This window comes from Pagrus major, chromosome 17 (assembly GCF_040436345.1).
Source record: "Pagrus major chromosome 17, Pma_NU_1.0".
NCBI classification, from domain to species: Eukaryota; Metazoa; Chordata; class Actinopteri; order Spariformes; family Sparidae; genus Pagrus; species Pagrus major.
In genome coordinates this window covers 14,096,073-14,123,553 of record NC_133231.1, presented here as the reverse complement: position 1 = coordinate 14,123,553, position 27,481 = coordinate 14,096,073, and the positions used below count along the sequence as shown (strand labels likewise).

The 27,481-nt window shown below is 42.9% G+C and overlaps 1 protein-coding gene across 6 annotated transcripts; it reads left to right on the top strand.

The window, feature by feature from the left end:
- The first annotated feature begins 160 nt into the window (after positions 1-160).
- On the top strand, positions 161-26,082 carry phactr4b (phosphatase and actin regulator 4b). 6 transcript variants are annotated; one of them, XM_073486090.1, is made up of 15 exons: positions 161-251; positions 7,342-7,451; positions 8,019-8,063; positions 14,298-14,462; positions 14,811-14,891; positions 15,822-16,337; positions 17,708-18,043; positions 20,799-21,330; positions 21,761-22,062; positions 22,155-22,353; positions 22,553-22,608; positions 23,078-23,139; positions 23,231-23,368; positions 23,522-23,598; positions 24,544-26,082. In XM_073486090.1, exons 3-15 carry the CDS (start codon positions 8,051-8,053, stop codon positions 24,557-24,559), a joined length of 2,493 nt encoding a protein of 830 aa, XP_073342191.1. In that variant the 5' UTR covers positions 161-251; positions 7,342-7,451; positions 8,019-8,050; the 3' UTR covers positions 24,560-26,082. The 6 variants fall into 6 exon arrangements, with proteins under 6 accessions (XP_073342191.1, XP_073342192.1, XP_073342195.1 ...); XM_073486091.1 differs by having other exon boundaries at positions 236-303; XM_073486094.1 differs by lacking the exon at positions 161-251 and adding an exon at positions 335-363.
- Positions 26,083-27,481: the final 1,399 nt, after the last annotated feature.

The following is a 27,481-nucleotide window of genomic DNA, read 5'->3' as shown; positions in this document are numbered from 1 at the left end:
TGATGGGTGCGAGGAGTGGAAAGCAGCACCTCTGTCATGCAGTGTTTCATTGTCACGGTGGGGAGCAGGATAATATAAAGGAATGCTCCTCCACCCCCTCTTTCCCTCCCCAAATCAATGCAATGCAATGCCTGGTGGGTACTGAAGTCTTCTCTACACAAAGAGCAGCCGCGCTCGCAGCGCCATCAGTGGAGCTGCAGCTCCCACCGAGAACTACCGGTACCGAGATGCTCAGCTCGGGATGGTTTCCGGTAAGTGCGTGAAATGTTTGGACCGGGCAGTGGAAGAGGGGGAAAGTGTGAGGTGAGGAAATGACCGGGCTGCTATTTTTAAACTAATTTCAAAAGGAGGAGGCGGAGGAGGGTGAGTCAGGAGGAGACAGGTTTTGTGTGCCGGTGTCCTGGGGGAGCAAATATGTCACAGTGGCTGAGTTGGGAGGGATATTTCTCCGCAGACAATAAGCTGAGTTACGCTCCAACTTGGCAGATACACAACAAGCCGGTATCGCGAGTAAACTGCACGTTTGCAATGCAGCATTGCGTGTAAACATCTTGGTTTTGTGCACACCCTGGGTGCCACAAGGAGATAGTTTTTGTGCAGCCTTTGCTGCCGCTGGTCCACCACCTGAAACTCCATTTTCCACCGATCTCTGCGTCCGTGCACAACAAAGGATGCGTGTGATCTGCGGGATATAGATGGTGTGTGTCGATGTTTGCAGTCGGATGTCAGTCAGTGGGATGCGCCTTTACGGTCTGTATGCCGGGATCTTTTTTCTCCCCCAATTACGGCTTACCATGCTGAGGAAAAACACATTTACAGGCCTGTAAAAACGCTGTTTTCTCGTCTGCAGACATCAGAAAGGGGATGCTGCTTGAATCGGAAAACTAATCAGTTATGCACTTTTTAAAATAAATTGGTTTGCAGCAGGCTTTAAAGACAGAAACCCAACCCCACTGCTTTAAGTAATTAGCTCATTTAAAAGGTGGACAAAGGATATTTGCGTCAAGGCCTATCTTCATGTGCGTGTAAAGTAAGCTAAAATATCAGCAACAAACGTAAACCCACGCCTGACAAACCCTCATCATATCTGTCTTGCGTTTTAATTGTTTTTTTTGTTACAAAACGTCGCAAAATACGTTCCCTGCTAATGGCTTTATTCTGAAAGGCAGCACCGGAAGTGGTCGCTTCCGCTGTGGCTGCGTTGACCCGCTCGCGCTCATCAGCATCTTGAGTCCACTGGCGCGAGATCCGCTCGCGGAGAAGGAGGCAGGTCGGGGTCCGTGTTCTCCTTCGTGCCGGGAGTAGCGGCCGCTTAAACCTGATGCTTGTCGCGCGGCAGACCGAGTCAACCTGTCAGGTAATTTATGTCTCGCCTCGGGGAAGAAGACGTTTAAGTAGTAGTCGGTTAATGACGGCGAGAGAATTAGAAACGAGAGCTTCATTTAGACCTAATTAGGACGGGCAAAGATGGAAGACGTGATACACTCGCTCCTGCATCTTTCAGCGGCGGGTAGTAGCCTAGCAAAGCCTCTTGTGTCATTTTTATTACGTGTTTGCTGCATTATTGAACAAGCAGAGTGGATTTTCTTTCCCCCTCAAGGACGGAAAATAATTGGCATGACATGAAATATGTGACATAAGGAGCACATAGTAATTTATTCAGAGTACAAGTGTGAATTTAAAGGAAACCTACTAATGGAAGCAACTGTGTTCTCTCAACAAGCTTAAAAAGTGTGTGTTGGTGTTAAAAATGACTGCTTTATTGCTTTGTATGTATCCCAAAGAGTATTCACCAGTACATTGGGCGTATGAAGGGTAATATTAAAGCCAGTCAGATGCCCCCTCTCCCTCTTGAACCTGCATCTCTCCTGTATGGTTTCATCTGCCTGTGTTGTAATAGCTCCTGAGGTTAATGTGCTCCTCAGAGGAGAAATTGCTGCCTCATGGCTTGTGTTGTAGCTCTTCCCACTTCCCACTGGAAGCTCTTCCCCCCCCCCACTTTAATGGGCCATTAAGAGGCAACCACGATGGTTGAGCTGTCAGCTGGGCCTGATTGATTCGGTTAGACCACAGATGAGACTGATGTGTGCCTGAGATTCCTCCAAAGCTCTCAAGCTAAATTCCTCCCCTCCACCTCCTCCTTCGGTCAAGGAGCAGATGTGGACATGTGAAACACAATGAACCTTGAAGATGCATGGTGGTAACCTCCTGCAGTGCAGTCTTCACACAGGTGGAGGGAGGAAGAAAAGTTTAGCAAAGGCGAGGAGCATTTTGGGCTCCTTGTAAAAGTGGGCCACCGGTCCCTGTGGTGAGTGATGCTTTTTCTGGGGCAGGCTGGGTGATGACGCTCACCCGGCCCGGATTGGGAACAGACACCCTCGTCCATCCTCTTCGGAGAGGGGTGCGGAAACTGCTGCTGGGATACACACTGCAGAGAGGTCCATGCAGAGAGACTGCGGGGCCGACTTTACTTTGCTTATTTCTGATCTACACATCTATCCTCGATATCTCTCTGGAGCAGGCCTGTAAGTATACTTCAGCCCACCCGACTCCTGACCTGCTAGTATTAAAGCAGTTATTCACCTTTTTTGAAAGAGCGTAACTAGGAAGTGTGGAGTTGATGATTTTCCTCCACTGACTTGGCGGCTTTTTGTACCCAAAACCCGAGCCCTGGAGTGAGAAGCGCACTGCTATTTAAAGACGGCATAACTGAGCCAGCTGCTGCCGTTTCTGCTCCCATCATAATTGAATCAGCGCTAGTAGAGTGCGCCAGTGAGGGTGTGTGCGCTCCACAGAAGATTATACAGTCCCGGCTTCGAGGCGGTCTGTAACGGCCACTTTCACATACCTGATTGGTGGCTTCTTTTCCTGGTGAGTGTGTTTGTGGGACGGAAGCTGGGAAGAAGACGAAATCCCAGCCGGTATCATCCGTGGTGAAGCTATCATCCGTGAGGAGGATGTGGGTTTGTAATGGGAGTTTTCAAACAAGATAGTTCATTCTGATTGTATAGAGTTGTAGACAAGATTATAGTATGAGCAGTGATTGATGAAGTGGGGAGGTAACTATTTAAGAACCATTTGGGTGTTTATGTCATTATTTGGTTGTGTGCGTAATGTACTCTGTGATCTGTTCACTGTTAAGTGACTTGTGGTGGCTGTCAGAGCCTTCAGAGAAAATATCTTTCATGCCGGTGAGCGACAGAGTTCCTGCACAGTTTGGACGGACTCATCACTTTCATATTGATCTGTTGTGTACAGCATAGAGAAGGGAGAGGGTTAACAACTCAAAAGGGAACTAGGCCATCAACATCCCTTTTTTTTTTTTTTCTTTATTGGGCACAATCTGAGACTGGCTGCGAGTGTGACAGAAAACAGCAAGTGAAACAGCAATATTTGATGGTGGAATGTATCTGCTCAGGCCAATTTTCTTTTTCTGTCTTTTTTTTCTTGGATCGTCTATGTTGTACTTGACATGCAGTGATGCGTGCAAGTGTTATGCATACATAACATATGAGGCTGTGGCTGAAACGGTGGAAAATTCTCTGTGTTTGTAGCTCTACCCCCTCACAGCCTCAAATCCGCTCTTACTTTCAGACACCAAAGATATTTTTTCTTTCCCTGGATAGAGTGAAACGCTCACCACTCTGCTCGATTATTTTGAGTCATCCAGCCAAGGCTGTGGCACTGGGCGGGAGTGTAAAAAATTTCATCTCTGACCACGGATACATCTGCCTCCGCGCCGTGGTGTTAGGGTTCTCCTCCAGTCTGTTTGTATGGCTGTACTATGAAAACTTTTAGCCCCACTTTGTGGTTTAAGGCCAGATTATTGGCCTGTTTGATGTCCAAATGTCATTACTCAGGCTTCTTCTTTTCACAAGGAAGTTCACCTTTGAACCAGCCGTTAAATTTGCCTGGAGGAGGAACAGAGAAGAATAGCAAATTACAGAATATTAGCGTATGGGTAGGAAACTGTTTCTAAGTTTACACGTCTGAATTGTATATCAAAATGCCGCACAGCATCGCGTGCCTCAGACAGACGGAGCTTTACTTCATGACAGGACATTGATCATTGATTAATAGTCTTGTCAAAGGGCCTCTGGTGGCCTGGACACCATCACAAAGTCTAAAGGGGCTCTTGCTCTTATCTGATGTTGCAATTTGGTTAGACCAGTAATTTACTGAAATGTAAGATGATCTGGAGCCCAATGAGACCACCAGAAGCATAATTTTGAAATGAAATTCATCAGTATTGTTGAGAGAGGAACTGAAGGAATTTTTGTGGCCTCGTTTAGGGTTAGCGTTTGGCTCATATGTACATTTTCACTGGTAGTTATAACCAGCATTTTTTTCTCATGTTATTTTCTTTTTGGTTTCACATGCAAAGCAAATGTCTGTGCTTGTTTTTTCTCAATTCCCACAAAGGATGTGGCTTTATAGTAAAGAATGGACAATTTGTTTGTAATAATGCTAGTGTTGGACTGCAACTAATGAGTATTTCCATTTAAGTGTTTGTTTGTTTAAGCGATTTAATATTTTTTGTAAAAGCCCTGTAAATAGTGGCCAGTTCCCAGGAGTCCAAAATGACATCCTTAAATATTAAATTAACAATGATATAAAGAAAGGCAGTAGATTCTCACATTTAAGCTGAAACCAGAAATATTTGGGATGTTTGCTTCCTAAACAACTTAAATGATTAATCAATTAACAAAATTGTTGCCAGTTGTCATCATATCGATTAATTGACTAATGATTTCCCCAATGGCAGCAGCGAATGATTATTCTCATTACTGATTAATTAACTGGTTATGTTCCCACAGCACAAAGTGAGGTCTTCAAACAGCATCATTTTTGCTTAAAAAATGACAAAAACAATTATTCAGTTATCAAAATAGTGGTTGATTTCTGATTTGTTACAGCTCTGTTTTTTTGCACAACTAGAAATGGATCATTCAATGCTCTATCGTCTTTCTGTCCGTAAGTGCAATGCCAGTCTAAAAGTCATCCTTTTTTTTCTCTATGAGCTGGCAAGAGCAGATGTTAATATTTACATAATGCACAAATCTACAACCGGGCAGGTAAGTAAAGCCTGCTAATTTTTCTTTTGTGTAGGGATTTGAATCGAGAACCGGTTCTAGTTGAGAACCATTTTCAAATTGTCCAATCCATTGGCGTCATCTACCCCGAGCTAATCAATTTCTTTTATTGATGATTGCATTTTTTTGGACACTTGCTACATTGCAAAACAATGTTGTCAAACTCATGCTCAAAACTTGCAACAAGGAGGAGTCATGGCGGAGAGGACGAATCCGTCCAAAGCGGGGCTTCAGGTCGTGAAGAAAGATGAGAACAGTGCTAGTTTTAATGTCTAGTTTCATGTTACGCTGAAAACACCAGAAATATGCTGAAGTATCTTTCTACGCAACCTAAATTCAGGAAATGCCATAATTTGACATGAAAGAGTGCCACTACTTCCCAACCCAGCAGCACGCCAGTCACTGAGGGTAAATAACCTAAGTTATAAAGACTTAAAGAAGCACACAGACAGGCTTAGCAGATTTTTTCTTTGACTTAGAAAACCTAAATAAAAAAAGAATACTGTACAAATATTCTCTCATTTCATCCACAGATGATGACTCACAGACGTTTGCTACAGCCAGCTCGACTTGACAAAGTCCACGTTAAAAGCTGTTATATAGTGGTGCTTTGGCACACCTGAGTCACATGCATGCCTTTTTCTTTTTACTCTTTTTCCCTACTTTAAAGAGAACCGTTTGTGTTCAGCTTCTGTGTGATGATGTCAGGCTCAGTCTCATCTGAACTGAGTTAAATCACAGTTGATATGATTTTCACCTGCTCTGCTGCCCTCTGCTTAGGGCTCAATATATCTATCCTGTCTTTTTCCAATCTTTTATATTACCTAAATTAATTAACCCTATTTGCTAGGTATGCTCAGTAAAATAATTTTATGTCATACATTAATTGTCCACTTCAGGTACTTCAAGGGTTAGTTGTGGTTGTGAAGTGATGCACTTGGCCAACAAAAGTGTTTAATTACATTACTGAAGTGTTAGATGACAGCGTTTTGACTTTTTACACGTGAATAGTTTGAACAATGCCCAGTTGGATCCAAAGGTCTGAGTGTATGCCAGGAAACTGTTCTCCCACGAGATTTTAACACCACAATCAGCGTGACGTAACAGAAATGGAATCACGCTTCAGTCATCCAGTTTTTAGGATTACTGTAGCATCACGTCTTTTTTTAGATAACCAGAGTAGTGTTATGCTGTCGTTCATCTACTTAAAGTGTCACCCAACTGTGTGTACCTCCAAACACTGAGCTTTGACATTATGTGTTATGTGTGTTTTAAGGGCCTTTTGTTGTTTTCTGTGCTTCACACTTCGTCCTTCTGCACAGTCATTTAAACACAAAATCCCTTACATTGTCACACATTCACTTTGCTGTGTCCTCTGCCACACTTGCATACAGCTTTTTTTGTCTGCCCTTTTATTGTCCTCCAAATTTTTATATATATATATATATATCTGTCCTTAAATCTCTCATAACATCACTGTTCACAGACGGCTATATTTCTACAGTATTCATTATTTATTTTTTCTTCCATTTCGACTATTGCTACCCCTTTAAACATAGTGTATTTGTACCGATCCATAATTAAAGTGGAAACAGACAACTTACACAACCCCTAGCGTTTCAAAGTGGTATTGTTGTCATCGCCGCTGTGTCAAAGACAACTGAAATGTTTCTGTTTTCCTTAGTCACAACTACCAACAAGCCTGACTGGATCTCCTTCATTTCCACGGGAGATTTTGTGCCCAGTGGCAGACAAAATGGCATCGTGAAAGCGAGGTTAAGAGGAAACCAATCTAAAAGCTGATGGTGTCATAATTCTATAACCATTACATTCGGCAATCAACATTTAATTTGTAATATTAATTAAAACTGATTAATTTACTTGCATTATCTTTCTCACGCTGAGTTGTCCTCATCAAAACTCAAGAAGTAGCCTAGTTTAGACTGTGAACATGACACATTACGTGTATTTTGTTTCAACATCCAACTGGTTCAGCCGTAAGCAATGAACAGCCTGGTTTTACAAACTTGCTTACAGGTGATAATGGCCTTAATGTCGAGAACTGGATTTCATATTTCTGATTATTGACTCTTTTCTGCATCAAGACATAATCTATAAAGAAAGAACTGACTTCTCAGGTCCTTGCTTGTTTGAATATGTTGGTTTTGTTTGTAGTGATGACACATGCATCGTCACTGTTCTCTATTTATGACTAACTATGATCAAATCCTCTTTGTCTCTTTTTCAGAGGGGTTAAGATGGGTGGAGATGCCATCCTTAGCATGCTGGAGACCTGAAGTTATACTACTTAACTGCTGCTGAGGACCACATACACCCCCACCCATGACTTTCTATAGTGTATGTCTATATCTTTTTATATTTACAAAAATCCACAATTAGTGATGCTGAGGTAATTTTTACATGTCAATGTCACGTACATCCTAAAATTGTAAAAGTAAAAATGAAATATAAATAAAGCTTGAAGATTTTTTTGATGTGTTGATGGGAAAAAAACACATTTTTGGTTTTTAGTAACTTCTAAAGGCAGTGCTGACAAAAAAATAATTTTCTAAAAACATGTCCATAAATAATGATTAATGTTTTTTTTAATATGAGATTTCTTAAGTTTAATAAAAGTAACAACATATGGTTTGATTTTAAATTTGGCTTGAAAGTGGTCAGGGATGATCAGATGCTTCAGATACTTTTCTGCTGAAAAGATGCCTTCGGGCTGTTAAAGAATTTTAATGGAGGCATTTAAGACTAAATGTCTCATGAATCTAAGACCACAGTGTTGATGTTTCTGTGAGCATCACTTGCTAAAAAAAGTTTGAGTAAAAACTGTTTCTTGTTCTACACTGGTTTAACTTATTGGTCTCAACTCGCATCTTAAACTGGTGTTGATCTCAATCTGTTGTTTTTCAGGAACCGTTGATTGGTGTGCCTCAAACTCTGTAATGGAAAATCGTGGTGAGTACCAAGTTGGTCGTTGTGGTTTGTTAAGTGCAGTTTTAATGCTGTGGAGAGAGCTGTAGATCCACTCATCTCGCTGTACATCCACTGTGTTTATAGAGTCTGTCTAGCCTCTGCGTTTTTATGAGCCACTCAGGACTCCAGCCATACATCTTCTCAACCTAAGGGCCTGATCAAGGATTGGTTTCCCCTCCAAAAACGTGGCTTTTCCCTGGTCAGCGTAGTTCTGTGTGTTATGTGTGTTTGCGCGCTGTGTTACCAAAGAGATGGTTCTGTGGATATCCAGGGTGTCAAACACTTTCAAACACTCATATGGCAACACTGACCCTTCAGTCTCTTCGAAACCCAGCAGCTGTGCAGGAAAAAGGAAATGTTAACCTTGATGAAGTGCACTGCTGGTATTTGGTCCAGTGTCACCTGTAGCTCCATAGTTAACCACTTCCCCTTTGTAAAACCAAAAAAAGCAGTCACTAGTGATTGCTTAGGATATGTACATCTGGAAATGTTTTACTATCACTCAAGGCTTCCTGTAGCTACTTCAAAATAAAAGCACATACACAACTCTCATCATCTCACCTCAACCCCAACATCGACAGGTTTTTCTTGTGTTGAATCTTCGTTAAGGGAATTTTTCAACTTTTTTTTGGCTTTTTTGAAGAGAAGCTAGATAAGAAAATCACTACCATTTTCATTTAGCTGGAAGCAGCAGCCGCTTAGCTTAGCATAAAGACTCAACATCAGCTTCAAAGTTCATTAGCTAAAGCTCTGGGTCTAATTTGTTTAATCCATTCAAACAACCCTAGCTAATGATCATTTTCATTATCGATTAATCTGCGATCCACAGTAAATCATTTGTTAGGTATGCTAGGTAAAATCATTAAGTATTGAGTATTTTCCAAAATGTTGTCTACATTCCAACGTTTAGCGTCTCTCTCCTGTCCTCACTCAGTTTATCCGTGTGATGCTGTTGTTCAGTAGATCTTTCTTTAACTTGCTTTTCTGATAAGCTCCACCTCCATATAGACCTGTGGTTATACAAATATATGAAACATATGTTAAGACATTTCACAAAGATTTTTTTTCCTATGATGAATGAGACTTACTGTAGTGACACAGAGCTTTACAGCACCACGCGTAGGGCACGCTCAATACTCTTCCCATGTTGGACAGGGCCATGTATGTGGGTATGCGTGTGTGTACCTGCCTCAGTCTGCGTGCCTGCTGAAATGGCCTGGCCCAGTCTGTTATCCAGGTCAGGCCAACAGGTTCTGGGCTCATGCGGATTGGCTCAGCTCTCTCTGGAAGCTGGCCCGGTGTGGAGGCTGTATGTGGGGCACAGGGAGAGAAAAGGAACGCTGCCGAAAACACTAGCTCTCCATCTTTAGAAACAGCCCGAGATGCAGCCAAACGCTCAGAAAACTCTGATCTATCAGGGCATAATGACACAGCTCAATGCTCTGGATTTCTCTGAGGAGCAGTTGGACAAGGTTTTCTGAAGACACACAAGCCTCAAAAGAAATCAAAGCGCTAATTCAAGGGGTCCAGTCCGCACTCCTTTTTTTCCCCTTCTATTTTACAGAAACCGGTCCTTTTTCTTTGCTGCTCTACCTCTCTATATTCAAGCACTAGACAGGGCAGCTCTCCTTGGCAAACATGTTTCAAAGTCATGCTAATGCCTCCAAGACTGTTCAAATTGTGATAAGAGACTTGGAGATGTGCATACAATGGTGTCTGAAAGAATTAAGAGAGGTGAGCAGCATGATAAGTGCTCTCTGAGCAAGCGTAGTAATAGCTGAATATTAGCGTGCATGCACCACATCTTCCTGTTTGTCGGATTGACTTGTGATCTTTCATTCCTCCTTTAACAAGTTCAGTGTCATCGTAGCAGCTGTAATTGTGCTGATTCTTGTCTGTTGTTCATACTTGAATGTTGGGAGGGAACAGCATGCAGACACTCTTGACCTTTCCACAGCTCCCACAAAAAGTGTCAGATCTTGTTTAACATTTATCCTGATTGAGGGCATTGATTGAAATTGCTCCAATTTTCTCTCTGCTCCATCCTTCACATCCAGACTAAATTAAGGTTTTTGTTTGTCAGGTTAGATGTATTACTAATTTAGGAATGGCTTATACAGACACTGTCTATATCTCTGTCTTCTTTTCTCTTTGTCATCACAGTGCTTGCAAGGCGAGTAAATACTGACACCAGTGTGTCAGGCAGAGAAATGCTTTTAGGCAACACAGTGTGGTCTGAGCTCTGAGGTTTTGAGTCTAGTTTTTGTGTGTTGGGTAAGTTGTTTTATCGTAATGCTTTGTCTGGAGTTTTTAGATCATGCAAGTCCTTGTTCTCTTGAGCCCGCTGCAGCACATAGCATACATTACATTTGTATATACATTATTGAATGCACACATTGCACCGCATACCACAGAACATGCATCAAATTGAAAACATAACTCGTCCTTCTCCCAGGAATGGCAGGCATCTTTCAGTGAATGCTGACCTGTGCTGTGAGCCAAGGAGGGAGGGTCAGTGAGCGAGGGGGAGAGGGAGTCCAACTCCTGCAGGGAGGGAAGGTCTTAAGGAGATTGCGAGAGGGAGGGACGGGGGAAGGACTGAAGTGAAAGGCGTAGAGGAAGGGTAGACGAGAGAAACACAGGGAAGAAGAAAAGACCTGAGACAGGGGAGACCAGGGGCCAAGAAGGAGGAAGGCAGGTGCAGCTGCTGATCTGTCCAGGGTTGTGTGCACGTTTCTGGGTGTAGGACAGGTAGAGGCCCCTCAGGGGCTGGATCATGGGACAGAGCCTTCGTGTGGAGACCCCATCTCAGGACCCACAACAACAAAACAATGGCGGTGAGTTTCAGGACTCACTCATGCTCTGTGTGTGTACTTTTCACGGTTGTGCATTCCTCATCAGCAAACATACACGGCATGAAATCAGTTTACTATTCTGTAGTTCTTTAATGAATGAAAGCCTAGAGGAGAGATAAGGTTGGAGATTGTATAATCAACTTTGCACAGTCTCGTCTCTCTCTGCCCCCCCCCCCTCACTTTCACCACCACAAGGAATGTTAAATCATTGGGATCACGTGGATGAATCTCAGCTGTGTTTTTTACACACTCATGCTTGTGTTGCGCACTTATTTTCTCATGTGACAGCAATTTGCTCAGTCAAATTGGATTGGACATTTTTATATAATGATTATTTGAAAATGGAAGTTGTGAGGTTTTATATCTTTTTTGATCAAATCCTATTTTTTTTGTATTCGCAGTGTTGCAGTTTTTCATATCACAGTGTAAAGCTGCAGGAAAGACTCTTTAATTACAGATTTTAAACTTTACATTGACAAAGTATTATATAGTAAATTCATTAGACAGATTTCTGTCCTCAAACAGCATGTTCTCATGTTAATTATTCAACTTATGTAGTTTTAAAAGGTTGAATGATTTTAGGGAGCACACGATTCCACTAGAAGCAATCACAGTGATTATAACCTCCTTGTGCTGTCAATTAAGTAGATTAAGATTCATAATCTGGCTTGACATGGGTAAGGGTTATATCGAGGTTGGAGGTATTTCCCAACCATCGCACCCCCCTGTAAGGGGGTTTCTTATGTAAGTGATCAGGACGGCTTGGCTCGCAGTTCGGCTAAAGGCCAGGTCCTTTTTAAAACAACAATCTCCTTTAACCACATGCTCACCTGACGGGCCTGCCATGACTCATTGAATCATGAGGTTAGAGGGAAATCTGGCCTCTCTGGGAGATGTGAGAGAGTGGTAGGTGTGGCTTCAGGATAGGGGTACGTCAGAGGAACACACACACACATACATGGTGTCACCCACCCCCATGTTTCCTGACTGGTATGCCTTATCTTGGCAGAGCTCCTGATTACTGAGCATGACTAGAAGGATTCTGGTTCTGGCCTTGTTCTGAATGGAAATATGTTTTGTATGATCTAGATGCTTTAACCATCAGAATATTAATTAGTTTCACTGGTGTCACTGTGTTATACCTTCCAGCACTATATTTCCATGAGCAGTACAGTGGACTGTTATTGAGTGTGAGGGGAAGAGGTTGTCTTTGTTCTCAGTCACAGAATCAGGGTGGAGTGCCGTTTCCTCCCTGTGTTTCCAGGCTGCCCCCCCTCCCTTCATAACTCCTGTACTTTTGCTCTCTTTGTAGCTCTTTCTGTACCCTTTACTCCCATTCCCAGACTCACAGTCCGTCACACACAGCTGTAGTGCCACCACATACCAGACCTCTTCGCACTTCAGTTGAAATAATGACATTTTGGAGAGTTTTCTCTGTATCTGTGAAGAATCATTTTGAGTGGATCCACAGCTCTCTTGAATGTGATAATTGAGTTGGAAGTACTTTACTTTTTTGTCTTTTTTAAAATTTTTGTGTCAGTGGATTGGGACATTTTATAATCGCTGGCAAATGTACAAGTCTCCTAAGGATATGGTCAGTTATTGTTTTGATGCCTGCTGCATGGGCTGAGTCCTGTGCCATCGTCATCTCTGCAGTGCTTTGGAGTGTGCAGGCCTGGCAGAGGCAGCTCTTATCCTGCTTCACTGGCTTCAGCTGAGCCACTGTGTCAGGGCTCGTCTGACAGAGCAGTCTGCTGCTGTGTGAGAACCTCAGTTCTGGTTCACAGGGAAGCTGCCTTAAGCAATGCTTAATCTGGATGTTATGGCAGCTGGTCTGAATCCTCAGATTTCTACCTCGCCAAGATAAGCTGGATTTCCATGGTGCGGACATGTCCCTTGAACCCGGACCCCTTCTGCTGTAGTTTTGAACGGCTCTCTGCAACTTCACCTTCTGGCATTTTCTAATCGGATACATACAGGACGGTTGATTGTGGGGTTGCTGAATGCTCCCTTCTTCCCCATGGCATGCTGTTTCAAATCCCGCCGCCATGGAAGCTGGACGCTTAACACCCCTCTTCCAGGTAGACGAGTGTCTGTTTTTTTTTTTTTTTCAAAGACTTGTCAGTCACAACTTAAACTTCAGGAAATGACAGCAAAAGCTCATTTTTGAAGTGGCAGTAGTGAATGAGTTTTCACAGTTCTGATTTGAGCTGTTTTGTAGGTTTTACTGACGGTCAGGCTTTTAAACACTGTGTAAGCATTCAGTTCAAATTTTACCCTGCCAGCAGCATTGAGGTAGCTGTGTGGAGTAGCGGTTAAAGGCTCTGTCCTTCAGCTGCAAAAATGGGTTTGAATCCTGTGTCAGCAACCATCCGCCATGCTAAAATGTCCCTTAGCAAGATACTGAAACCCTGCCAGTTCCAGGGGCGCTGGTCCATAACTAACCCTGACGTCCCCTGCTGTGTGTGTGTCAAATGAGGACTCACTTTCCACCCAGGAATGATTTTATTATTATTATTATTATTATTATGTTTCTATGTTCTTTATTGGACTGCTGAATACGCCAAATCAGTATTGTAGGTATTGTGTGAGAGGATATTGTTGTGGGAATCAGACTGCAAGGCGTTATTGTCGCCGAGACATCCTGTGTGTGCATGAGACTGGATGTTTTAAATCAGACCCTATTCTCTCTCCTCTGGTAAATATTATGTCTGCTGTACAGAGCAGCTGCAGCCTTGAAGCAGCTAATGTTTGAAACTCTCTCCGAGCTCAGCACTCTGTCAGTTGGCCTGTCAATCATGTAACCCCAAATATGTAACCATGACAGCAAAATGCCATTTAATGGAGCACTTTAAGCCTTAATGGCATCTCTTAATGATCGCTGTTCTTTGAGATGTTTCACTTCTTGATTGTTAGCTGTATGTGTTCATCATGACTGACTTTTTTTCTACTACTCCTGCTACTGTATGACTGCATCCATGTGTGAGCTGCTCTCCTCTATAGAGGCAGTGAGGGCTGAAAGGCTGATAAGGCGCTAGTCTCCATCCAGCCAAGGAATGTGAGCACTTGACAGCGAGAAATCCTGGCCCAACGCCAACATCAGACCTCTCCTGTTAACTGTGGATATGTGGAGGAGTCCATGAGCTCTCAGCATCACCCTGCCAAGGCACACTCAGTCCCCGAGAACTAACAGCTAAAGATAATAACAGCCATAATGAACATGGCCCTCTCTGTAAAGGCAGCAGATGAGCTCAGTTAGAATCGAAAAGATCCTCTCTGATTTTCCATGCTTCTGTGTCTCGTTTTCCAGATCTCTCTTAAAAACTGTTGGATTTATATTTTATTACTGCTTTTATTGTAGATGATGAAGCTGAGCAGCACCACAGCACAATGGTGGGAGAGGGGGGCAGCACGGGGGACAGCACCCCAAAGCGTAAGGGCAAGTTCTCAACCCTTGGCAAGATCTTCAAGCCATGGAAATGGCGGAAGAAGAAAAGCAGCGAGAGGTTCAAGGAAACTTCGGAAGGTTTGTGATGTGAAGTCATTGTGTTCGTAGCGTAAGCGAACCTCCGTCTTTCCTCGCTGGTCATATCAGTTACAATCAGCTTTCATCAAAATTCCTCAATGCATGTGTTCCTGCCTGAATGTTACAGGCCCCTCTGGCTCTCCTAATGTTTTCAGTGCACCTATAGTAAGAAAATAGGCCGCTAACAAAATATCCTGTTGACTGAGGAGCTCTAAACTCCAATCTTTGTATTCTGGAGCATGAGGTCACATGCTAAATGTGAACGACTACACTGCAATATTTCTTCCTTGAGGAGATCTAGAACAAGAAAGCTTGGTGTGTAACGTAAATCCTGTTTATTGACGGCAGAACTGGAGAGAAAGATGTCGACGAGGCGTACGCGGCAGGAGCTCATAGAACAGGGAGTGCTGAAGGAGGTCCCGGACAACGGTAAGAGTGCTCCTGTGATTCATCTGATCTCTCTCTTCACAGCGTTGTCTGTATCTGACAGCAGCAGCCCTGAGGCTATCACACCCACGCAGACAGTACAGTTAAGTCATCAGTACATTATGGCAGGAACACTGTCCTCCTAACCAGCAGGTGTCTGAGACATATTTAAAAAAGGCAAATTGACTTTCACCTTGCTGTTTTTTCCAAAGTAATGCAATGTCTGTTTAAAATGGCATGCCACTCTCCAGAGCTGAGGAAAAGTGGAGCGAATTGTGCCCTGCAGCAAAATAGCTTTGAGAGGGGTGTGTGCAAGCGTAATGCAGGCCCCGCTGTTGCAGAAGCCCATTTATTAAACCTACAGCTGCTCCTTCATCACACCAACAAACACACACACTGTCTGTGGGGCTTGGGGTAGGGGCACCTTACAGTTTTACCATGGAACAGGGCTGCAACTAAAATTTTTCATCATTGATTAATCTGACTGGTTTGTTATTTCTCAGTCTATAAAATGTCAGAAAACTGTGAAAAATGCCCATCAGAATAACTCACACAGGCTGGCTTTAAAGGACTAGTTCTGTCCGGCCAAGAATTCAAAACCAACAAGTTTTCAAGTCTACAACATTATTAACCAAAGAAAAGCAGCAAATCCTCACACTGAGCAGCTAGATTTGTATATTTGCTTGATCAATGACCTTAAATAGTACCTCATTTTTTAATGGTTTTACCACTTCTGTTTTATTATATCTAGTTTCACGAGGGAGGAAAAAATGAACTACAATTTCAAACAAAGAAAAAAAAACATTTTGAATAATTTAGATTGAATAAATATTCAGTATTTAGTTTCCTGCTAGTGTAGATGAGTCAGTGTTGGATCTTATCACTTTTAGGCGTCATAGTTGAAAATTCACGAAGGACTTTTCAACTTTTCAGATGCAGATCCAGATACACAAAAGCAGGCCTATGTGAAGAATGGCCACACTCTGCCAGTGAGTGCTGGGGTCGGAGGAGGTGGAGGAGTCATCGGTGGTAGCAGGAGCCCGTGCAACCAGGGCAAACTCCCCTTAGAGTCGGACTTTAGGATGAACCCTGCCTGGCTTCCCCAGCCAGATGATCGCAGGGTCCGATCTCCCGCTAACGGAGACCGCCGGGGGGCTCCGGGCTCCAGGGGCACGGGACTTCATGAAGATGGGTGGAGAGGGGCAGGGATGGGTTCACGTGCACACGTTGAGGGCGAGTGGAAGCCTAACATGGTCTGGCAGGGCCAGATTCACAGCCAGATGGAGGAGGGCAGACGCGGGGTCCGACTTCACCCCGATGACGGGCAGAAGAGGCCCGGGCTGCAGAAGGCCCCATCAGAGGACTGCAGGAGGACTCGGCCTGCGGAAACAGACTGGAAGCCCACACTCCCTCGACATGCATCTGCAGAGGAGGGAAGGGCCCGCAGAGGTGAGTCATCCCCCAGTATATTTCCCCCTGCCAGCTGAGATCATTCACCAAAACCTGTCATCATAATACCCCTGCTGAGTTTTCCTCACTGTGAGAAAGTCAAAGATAAGATGTATATTTTACAATTTGACCTCCTTCATACACGTTAAAAGATTCTTCAGTCCATGTATTTTTTTTTTTTCCACTCCCTCTTGCTGTCACTTTCCTGCTTATGTGCTGTCCTCCCAGATATAGACAGGCTCCTGTCGGCTCCCAGGGGCCCTGCTCCAGCTATGCTTCTTATTCAGGAACATGAGGGAATAACTCGTCCTCTCTTCTCCTCTCCTAATTAACGTGGCACGATCACTATACCCATTATTGCCCTTTAACGCTAACACTGTCAGCTCAGTGATAATTGGTGAAGAGCCACAGCTAATTGATTTTACTCAGACATTACACTTTGAGAAATAATGGTGTTTTTGGCTGTTTTTAGATCTCACTTGTCCAGTTATCACTTATCTGACACAAGAACCACTAAGATTTCTTTTTGACTTCACTACCGTTGTACTGAAGTATGACAGTGAGATGAGAGGAAAACTAAATGATCCACATGTGAAACTTGGGCTACAACAACAGCTTAAAAATATATTGATGCATGTATATATTGAAAAGCCAGTACAGACCTAATATTGTTCTTTCTATTGAGGTGAACAGATATTTTCTCCCACTTCCCTTCGTGTGTCCCTTCTCGTCTCTTTTCTCAGTCTCACCTTGTGTTTTCCTTTTTTCTTTCTCTCTCTGATGCTGCTTTTCTCTCCCTCTCCCACTCTCTTTCTATCTTTATCACATCTCCTGCTTTCTTGTTCTCCTTTCCTTTCTCTCTCCCTCTCCTCTCTGTTCTTCATGTTCACTTCCTCCTTTCCTTTGGATTATTTCCTCTTTGGTTGTATGACGACACAGTGATAGAAGCTCGTCTGTAAATAAATAACCCTGAACTTCAGAGCTGCAGCTTTGAGGAATGGCGTGGGAGCAGCAGCGTGGGGGTGGGGTGGGGTGGGGGGGTGCTTTAGGGGTGCGGTGGGGTGACAGAGGGGGAGGTTGGTTTTTGGTGGTAATTGCAACTGCCTACTCTGTTTATCTTCACAGCTGATCCCTAGATAATGCAATTCTCAAACAAGTGCTATGGCAGAGAGTGCTTTTAGTGTTGGAGCAGCAGAAAATGGCTCAGTGCTAAGTCCCTGAACTGAAACATTTATAGCCATGTAAAGAGTATTTCATAATAATGTATCACTAATTCAATAATAAGAAAAAATAAAAGCATGAAGAGTATTGTGTGTGCTTTTATTATATAATAGATCCTCATTATGCTGTGTTTTTTTTTTCTTATATAGAGTCAGAAAGCCATTTTGTCCCTGACCCAGAAGCCCTGCGGGACTCCCTGCGTGAACCTCTGCCACCTAAACAGTCAGGTGTCATGCCTCCAAAATGGCTCATGAGCTCCACCCCTGAACCTGGCAGCAAGGGTGCACCTCGCACCCCATCAAACCACCCCACGACCCAGTACTCTCCCTCTGCCCATTCAGCGTCCAAACCCGTCCGGTCCGTCTCCTCTGCGGGTGCATCCACTCAGCAGTCATCTGTAGCCCCAACCTCCACCTCTCAGGGCACCAAGCAGCCCCCTCTGCCCCCACCCAAGCCCGTGAACAGGGGCAATGCCACCATGCTGGGTAAGTTCTGTTGAATGATTAGCGGGTGCTTCTGTTAACAGGTGATTGAGGGCATTGACGTGGTCACGTGCCCACATCAACAGTCACAAATGAGCATTATGAACACTCAGATATGTGCTCAGTTAGCATGTCGTTTTCCCACTGGCGAATACAATATGTACATTTATGAGTCAGTGAACAACTGATGGCAAAGAGAAGTCTTCAACAGAGCTAGCTACACACACACACACACACACACACACACACACACACACACACACATACATATAACAACAACACTTGCATACACATACCCTGGTAATGATGTTATCTGAACAGCTTGAGCAGCTTTTCCCCAGCTAATTACTTATTACGCCTGGACTATTTTAGCTGCAACTTTTCCCCAGCATTTTACACTCTGAAGATAACAGGGACTCTTGTGGCTATGGGATGCTGCTCTCACAGATGCAACATAGTGGTTGTTGTTGTTTACTGTGGGCTTATCTCATCTGGGATCTTGCCTTAATTCCCACTCGGGAAAGGCCGTCTACTTTGATTCACTTTTATTTTGTCAGCAGATCTGATGATTGTCGGTACCTTGTGTGCACTTCTTGTCATGCCTTCAGTTGTGTCTGTATGATTAAATTATTCAGGCTCTTTAAACTCACAATAGTCTGTGAGGTGTTTTTTTTCCCCTACATATTTATCAGCCATGTCATCAGATAGTCATGTGACTAATCAAATGGGGGAAAAAATATTACAAGACGTCCTGTTGGTTTTCCCTTGAGGCTTTGTTGGTTCTCATTAGCGGCAGATAGAATATAATGCTGTGAACAAGATTCAAAGTTACTAAACATTTAAAAGAATTGTTAAACATTTTGGGAAATACAAACATTTGCTTCTCTGCTGAGAGTTTGAGGAAATAATTAATACCACTCTCATATCTCTTCGTTAAATATGAAGCTACAGCCTGGAGACAGTTAGTTTAGCTGAGCTTCAGTTTTGAATGCTTTAAACTAATGAGAAACGAGTAATGAAGTGTTGATAAGAGCTGTTACACAGACTTTGCTGCCTTTGGACTATTGCTGACTGATACATTCACACTCAGCATGAGAACATTTGGCCTATCAGATGGATTCCTTGATGCCTTGCATTGACACTGTTTTACCAATCAGATAAAGCCCTATCTAGCCGTCAGCTACCCTCAGAGTAATTGGTGTCAATTTGCCTGATACTGTGTATGCCTACTTTGGACAGAGCCAGTTTAGCCGTTTCCCTCTGCTTTCAATCTTTAGGCTATGCTAAGCTAACTTGTCCCTGGTTGTAGCTTCACATTTAACATAACGGACATGATTGTGGTATCTGTCTTCTCATCAAACTGATAGAAATAAGTGTGTTTCCCACAATGTGGAACTGTTTGTTTGAGAAGGAAAAGAAGACTGGTTGAGTTTTTCTCAATTGAGGGACAGAATGATTAGCATTTAGCTAGCAGACTCCATCTATACAACATAAAACAGTACCACCATGTACCTGCATTCATTAAACACTCCAGCTGAAGGCCTCCGTCTCCTCCCTGTTAGTCTCCGCCCTGCAGGGGGGAGAGAACGCTCAGCTTCCGCTCTACTGGTCCTGCTGGAAGCGAGAGTGCGACTATGATGTCTACCTGTCCCTGCCCGTCTACCTGTGCCGGCGGGCCGGAGGCCTGCGCTCAGGTAAAAGGCCCCCTGGTATCTCTGTGACCAGGGTGCCCATGTCTGGAATGTCCCCCTTCAGAGTCTGCGTTCTTCATCGTGTCGCGTCCTTTCTAGCTGCCAACATATTTCCCCCCAATGCCTTTAACTTGACTGGCACTGACTGCTTTTCTTTGGATGTGGTATATAAAAGCCGCATGCACATAATGAGCTGAAAATGTGTGTGCTGCCGGGTGCTTTGTGTGTATGAGAGAACACTTCTGTGTGAGTGAGCAGTTGAATGTTTTTAATGCTGTACTCTTATTTGGCATGTGAATGAGGGAGAGCCTTTAGCAGGTTCCAGCTGTGGCCTGCCATGCATCAAGTGAATTTTATAGCGCTAATCCACTCAGCTTCTGCTAAACTGGGGTGGATGCGTGGATGTGACTGGATGGTTGAACGGAGGGGCGAGAGGGCTCTAACATGAGGGCTTCATATAATTTAGAGAGGAAGATGTAATCCAGTTCAGTCTGCATGTTTCGAGTCCGACGACACTGACCTGTTATTACGCCTCAGTAGCACGGCTATGGCTTTTAACATTGGTGTGGCTTAAAAACTGTTTCACAGAGTTTTAAGATTTATAGCAAATATACAAATGTGCATGCAAATAATTGGAGGGTTTGCATTTGAGTCTTTCGTTTAGGAGCTGTTTGCACTTTAAGCACAGTTTGACGGAGGGTTTAGAGTTTGGCTTTGTCGAGCATGTAGGCTGTGTGTATCTTCTTCGTCTCTGTGACCTGGGGCACATGCTGCACACTGGTTTGTTAGGGCAGTGTGTGCATTCATGTTGACGAGATCATGTGATGTGACACACTGTTTCTACACAATAATGCTCAGCCAGACATGTAATCCCAGTATTTATAATCGTTCATGTGTATTCTGTCATGTTGGGTACGTCATTCATGTAGAGCTGATGCATGTGCGCTCATGTCACAGTGGCAAATTAGATAGAAAACTAAAAACGCTTGCTAGCAGCCCACGCACAGGCCTAAGCTACAGCTTTTTGCTTTATGATTGGATGTATAAACTGTGTTTTTCATTTGCAGGTGACTTCAACCAAGCCACCGGTGGTACCAGTCTTGTGCCAGCCAAGCCCTCGCCACCCATGCCTCCTAAGAGGACCACCCCCGTCACCAAACGTAACCCCGAGGACTCCTCTGGTTCAAGCCATCTCATCAGCCCCTCCCCGCTTTCTCTGGAGGACCACAGCAGCCTGCCCATGGGCTTCCAGCTACCTCTCCCTCCACCTTCCCCTCCCCTGCCAACACACATACCACCCTCTCCTCCCCGTCAGCACATACACACCCACCACCTACACCATCAGCACTCCTACCCCCACCCACTGCCACAACCCATACCAATGCTGTTTGACCCACCAAGTCCGACCAATGAGTCTCCTCAGCGGCCGGCTCCTGTCCCGCTGCATATCATGATCCAGAGAGCCCTGTCCAGTCCCGGCCCGGCTCAGCCGCACCCAGATGGGTTACAGCGGGCGCACACGCTGCTTTTCGAAACCCCTCCAGAGTACCAAAGTGATCGTGGGCGCCCACTTCCTGTCAGCATCCAACCACTAAAACTGTGAGTTTCTCAATGCATAATTTTGGAAAAACTTGTATAAAACAAAGCTTCTCTATCAAGACAAAACCACAAATCAGTACAAGAGAAAGCAAGGTAACTAACAGACTTTCTGCAGTATCTCTACCTCCATGAGATCCAGCTTTGTATGTGACCATGAGCAGCCACTACATCCATTTTTTAAGCCTTGCATACTTTATACTTGAGCCCTTTGAGAGCTGGAGAAAATCTTCCGCTGATCATTACAAAGTCTGGTGTAGCTAGAATAGTAAAGTATGTTGTGTTGAAGGTTGAGTACATACATTTTAATTTGGTAAAACTAAAATGTTGGTTTTGTCTTGCTACTTCTAAATTCTTTAAATACACACAATAGATGTTTTATCCATATCCAGAATGCTCATGAATAAATATATTTATGTTCTCTTTCCATTAGATCTGAAGATGACTACTCAGAGGAGGAAGAAGAAGAGGAGGAAGATGATGAGGAGGAGGACGCGTACGATGGGGAGATCCCCCAGCCGGAGCTGGAGCCTCGGAGTCGCAGATGCTTGGTCGGAGATGCCGGTGTTTGTGTCATCCCAGGAGGAAACAGCAGTGAAGAAGAGGATGAAAACGATGAGGATGAGGATGAGGAAGGAGAGCATGACATGCATGGGGAGGACAGTGACTCGGACGGCCCTGTACTTTATAAAGAAGAAGACTCGGATGAAGATTCGGAGGATGAGCCCCCACCCAGTAAGATTAACAATGTTTTTTTCTGTCAAGACTTTTGAATTGTTTTTGTGCTCCTTCACACCTGACCACATCTCTGCTTGGCTTGAATCCAGGCGCCCTGGCCAGCAGGGTCAAGAGGAAGGACACGTTGGCTCTGAAGCTGAGCTGCCGTCCTTGTGCCCCAGACAGGGACAGGTTTGTTCAGGAGAGGAGCAGCAGAGACGACCAGCCTCCAGGACAGACCGGCCTCACCTGGCAGAGCAGGGAGCAGTGGGAGGCAATCCGCACACAGATCGGCACTGCACTGACCAGGTAAAGACAGGCAACATCATACCTTTGTGCATATTATTAATTTCTTTTGTATCCCTTAAACTGACAATAGTGAATGTGCATTTCCTGAAGAAATCAGGAGAACATTTCTTAGATCTTTGTCCTACTTATTGCCTGAATGACAAAGTGATGAAACTGTGTAAAAATAGTCCTACTCTCCTTTTTTTTTTTCCCACTTCAGGCGACTTAGCCAGAGACCCACTGCTGAGGAGCTTGAGCAAAGAAACATCCTTCAGCGTTAGTATCAATTCTTTCTTTCCTTTTCACCTTTGTTATCCTTTAATGAAGCTTTTACTGCCTTCACTATAAAACGAAGGATTCTGTTATGAGCCTGCTAATCCTTAACTTGCCTGGACTTATTTTTTGTGGGCTTTTAACAAAAACATCAATGCTTAGTTTGGACTGACGACTTGTCTATTAATTCTCTTGTATATGTAAATAAACACACATACATTTAAATAAACACACATACATTTTAACATTCTTGATTCAGGTCTCCAAACTGTCCAAGAGAATAACCTGTTATATGTGCAGTTACAGCAAGAACTGACATGAAAAGACAGTTTGAAACACAGATTACCACTTAGATGCCTAATTTTAGAAACTGCTTTTACCTTTGGTGCACTTCAAGCCTGGCTTTCATGCAGCATCTAAATGCAGGTCTGTTGTTGATTTTTTTGTTTTTTCCTTCCATTTCTTTTTTCAGCCAAAAACCAGGCTGACAGACAAGCTGAGGTTAGGGAGATCAAGCGGCGGCTGACCAGGAAGGTGAGGCAACACATCCACAACAGACATCCAAGTGTCAAATTATGTATTTGCTGGATATAAAAATGACATAAAAACTCTCTCTTGATTGTAGCTGAGTCAGAGACCCACAGTTGCAGAACTACAGGCGAGGAAAATCCTGCGGTTCCACGAGTACGTGGAAGTCACAGATGCCCAGGACTATGATCGGAGAGCAGACAAGCCGTGGACCAAGCTGACTCCTGCTGACAAGGTACTCACTCAGTTTGCCAGCACTTAAAATGCACCCAACAAATCTCTCTGTAGTGGATTGTGTTTCACATAATATTAGTATCAAGAGTTATGTTGCATCTTTCCTTTTAAGTTCACATTCAAATGATAATGTCTTTCCTGTTGATTCATCCAGGCAGCCATCCGGAAGGAGCTCAACGATTATAAGAGCACTGAAATGGAGGTTCATGAAGAGAGTAGAATCTACACGAGGTATACCTTTTATCACCTGGACCTTGACATTATAATCCTTCAGTTTTCAGTGCTGGTTGACTTGGCGACACCCGTGGTTACCATGGTAATAGCGAGTGCAGTTTAATACTACAGCAAATACTGTATGCAGCTGCTTTGTCAGAGGTACAACAGAAGAAAATTACTTTTGTTCTGTAGAGGCATTTCTGACAAAGTCACTGAAAATGACATTATGTTTCCTGTGACTGCTTCACAATAAAAGTCACCCCATGTATAACCTGGAGACTTTTCATGTGACGCAGCTGTTGGGTTTAATACAGCCCTGATACAGTGTTAGTTCAGTGAACAGTAAATGGGGAGGCTGATATTGAGATAACATTAAAAACAGTAATGCTGGATCATACAAATGCATCGTTTCCTGTGAATCCAGCATTAGAATGGCGGACCCCGCCGCTAATAATAACAACTTGTGATGTGTTGTTCATGAACCAGCCCGAATAACAGACTGATCAGTTAACATATTTGTTAAATACTATCCAGAAACGTCTCACTTTGGTAATGACATTAAGACTCAATAAAAAAATAAAATAAAACCGTAGCCATGTGTAATATTATTTGATGTTTTTGTTGTTTTATCAATCATAATGTAAAAATATGTTGATCTATTTCTTCATATTCTGTATTTTGATGGATTATAAAACACAGTGTTACTGAATGAAGAGCTGTTTTGGAGCTCTTATTGCTGAGCTTAACCAAATGATCTGAATCACTAAAAAGAGCCGGTATTCCAATCATATGATAACTATCTTATACAGACCTAATTACAGATTGTACATATATTGCATGGCTACTGCTGAAAAAAAATCTGACCATAAAGATCATGTTTGATTTCATGAAAATCTTCTGACTTTAAACAGAATGTAAATGTTTTTTTCATGCCTCATGAGATCTCTTTGTTTCCTGTAGGTTTCATCGGCCTTAGCCTTTCCCCTCTTCACGGATAATAAAGCACTTAAGATCTCTCTGTGGCAAGACGCTGCTCCCTATGCAGACAGATCGCCCTTTTTACGTTTCCTGAATGTAATGTACAGATTATCAGGGACAACCTGGAACTGACTCAAAACAAGAATGCTTCTCGCTTGCTCTCCATCGCCCTCCCACTGCATTGCTTTCACTAAACTGAGGTGGTGGTGGCTGAGGACCAGATGCAGTATTTCTCCCGGACGACAGGGGGAACCACGTGCCAATGAAGTGGAGAAGTGACAGAGGACCTACAGGGCTTACTCTCAGTCTGCTGTTATGTGGTACCCCTCAGGGACTTGGATCTAGTTACAACCTTTAATGCGGCCTCATTCTGTGTTGCCTTTTTTCTTCTTTACTGTATATGGAAAAGCTAATTCATCTTGTTAACGTAATAACATACAATAATAATAGTAATAATAATAATAATGATGATGACTTCTAATACTCCACACAGTAATAATAGATAATAGAGACAAACAGGAAAGCGGGCCGGAGGATGAAGACTGGGATATTCTGTTATAGGACTGGACATCTCTGGGATATTGTGTATGTTTTATATAAATTGTGTACAGACTGCTATTGTTATACCTTAGAATGAAACTTGGAAAGATCTAATTACAAAATATTCTGTAATGCACAAGATATTTTATATTGTAATTTTGATCACATGAGTAGTGACAGCTTTTATTTGAGCCTTTTTTAATTTGGCTTGCCTGTATTTATGGTTGTGATGTGAGGTGGCCATTTAAGCGTCAATCTAGATATAGGAAAAGGTGCTGGTCAGGAGGCTGTTGGTGTTTTTATGTGTGCCAACATACCCAATGCCTAAAGGAATATAGGATACTGGTTTTCATATCACTGATTTTCTGCAATCCACTGCATGAGCCAACACAGAATCCAACACCACTGGATCTGGATAATCTCTCTTCATTTATACTTTTTTTATGAGTTTTTGTACTTCCCTTTAAAGATCAAACATGCAATGCATTCTGTAGCCATTTTGAATAAGGTCATGCTAGTAGTGTCCATACTAAGAGTAAAATGTAAGTTGCTGTGAGCGTAGATCAGGGAATTCTCCAAAAAATCAGAAAATGTATAAACGGTGAACAGGGAGTCATTTTGGCCAGAACCTTTTAAAACTGCAGAAGTGTTTTATCTTGTATCGTCGTCTGGCCAGTAGCTTACAGGGTTCTCTATGCTGTGTACAGGTTGATCATAGGTTTAACTGATGCTTGTGTATATCTTGTCTTCCTTTCATTTGAAAAGAAATTTTAAATATAAAAGTATTATAGGTTGCTATTTTTTTAAGCACAGAATATTAGTTGACGATTAAATGCTACAAAGAATGGGAATATGAAAGTGTACCTTTTCTGTAAAACTGTTCATTTTTAATTGAATGTGGAATTGTATGGACTGACAGTTTTCTTTTTAAATGTAAATAGTCACATCTGGATCTAATTAAAAACCTTACAATTCCTTGAACCTTCTGTGCAATCACTCTGCCCTGGCTCCTTAATCAATAGACCACTCTTACCTATTGTTGGTTTAGAAAGGAAAATTTTAATTTGGTAGTCAGAGACAGTGTTGCTAGAAACGTCACTACTTTGGTGCATTAAATAAGTGGATAATGGAGCCCTGCAGTGTTTCAACATTTAAAGTGGGGCCTCTAAAGTAAGAATATGGGGCTACAGTGACACCTAGTGGTAGGGTGCTGTCTGTGGGAAGCTAAGCACAGAGTTTTAGATGCATCATGCAGTATATTTAGTAAACAAAGGCTATGAAATGATGAGATGATGCTGTAAAGTGAGAAAGTTGTTGAAGTCATAGGTGTCATTTGCACATTTTGTAAAGCATAATTGGTTACAAATGTGCCAAAAAATGGCTCACACCAGGAAATGTTTACTAACAGAAGAGATAAAAGGAATTAAGATGCATTATGCATTTTTCCCCAGCTGTAATTATCTGCTTATCTACATTGCTTAAATTGCATACGTTGTTCATATGTTGGTCAGCTCCATCAACCCTGAAATCGCAGCACTGTGGTTTCAGGGCATCGGGTGTATAAAGGATGGAGCAGAAGATGTCAGCAATATATTAAAGACAATTCATGACAGTCAATCCAGGAAAAGACAAAAAGATTTCAACCTTTTTCTACTCACTGAAAACTTTCACTACAAACTTACAAGCATTATGATTTTAATTCAACTTCTAAATCCCATTTAAAGAATCCTTCTCACTTTTACAGCTCTGTGTACTCCTTCAAAGACGTGCACAGATAGACCCGAAAGGGAGCTTGAGCACCAGTCCTTTTGCCCTCTCAGTTGGTGTTCATTGTATTAGGCTACATTAATTTTTATATATTAAATTACAATGAGGGAAAAGTACACCAGCATCAACAATAAAAAAATGACACATTTTCATTTGTCATTCAACCAGCTTTGGAGCAATTTCCCAAGTTTGGGATCTTTGTGATCTTTGTTTTTGTCTTTTACACTGGGGACGTTGGGAACATGAGACCACTTTTTTGAAAAAGCCAGTTTTGTCCATGTCACTGTCCCAACATGTAAAGTAGCCCATCCCATGTCCCTTCCAGGGCTCCGTATTAAAGCAATAGAAAATACTGAGGGGAAAACCTCCAAAAGACATGTTAATGAATCTGACAGTATTAGCTTTCGATCCAGTGAGTTGAATTGTGGGGTGACCTTTACTTTACATCTGGATCACAGATGTGTCGTGTTGTAACGTAACTAAGTAACTAAGTTCTCTCATATAGTGCAGTTTTGACCATATGTTATGCTACTTTTACCTCAACACCACTACATATATATTTGACAGCATAAAATTACATAATTATATTTAAGATATATAAATTATGAAGCCT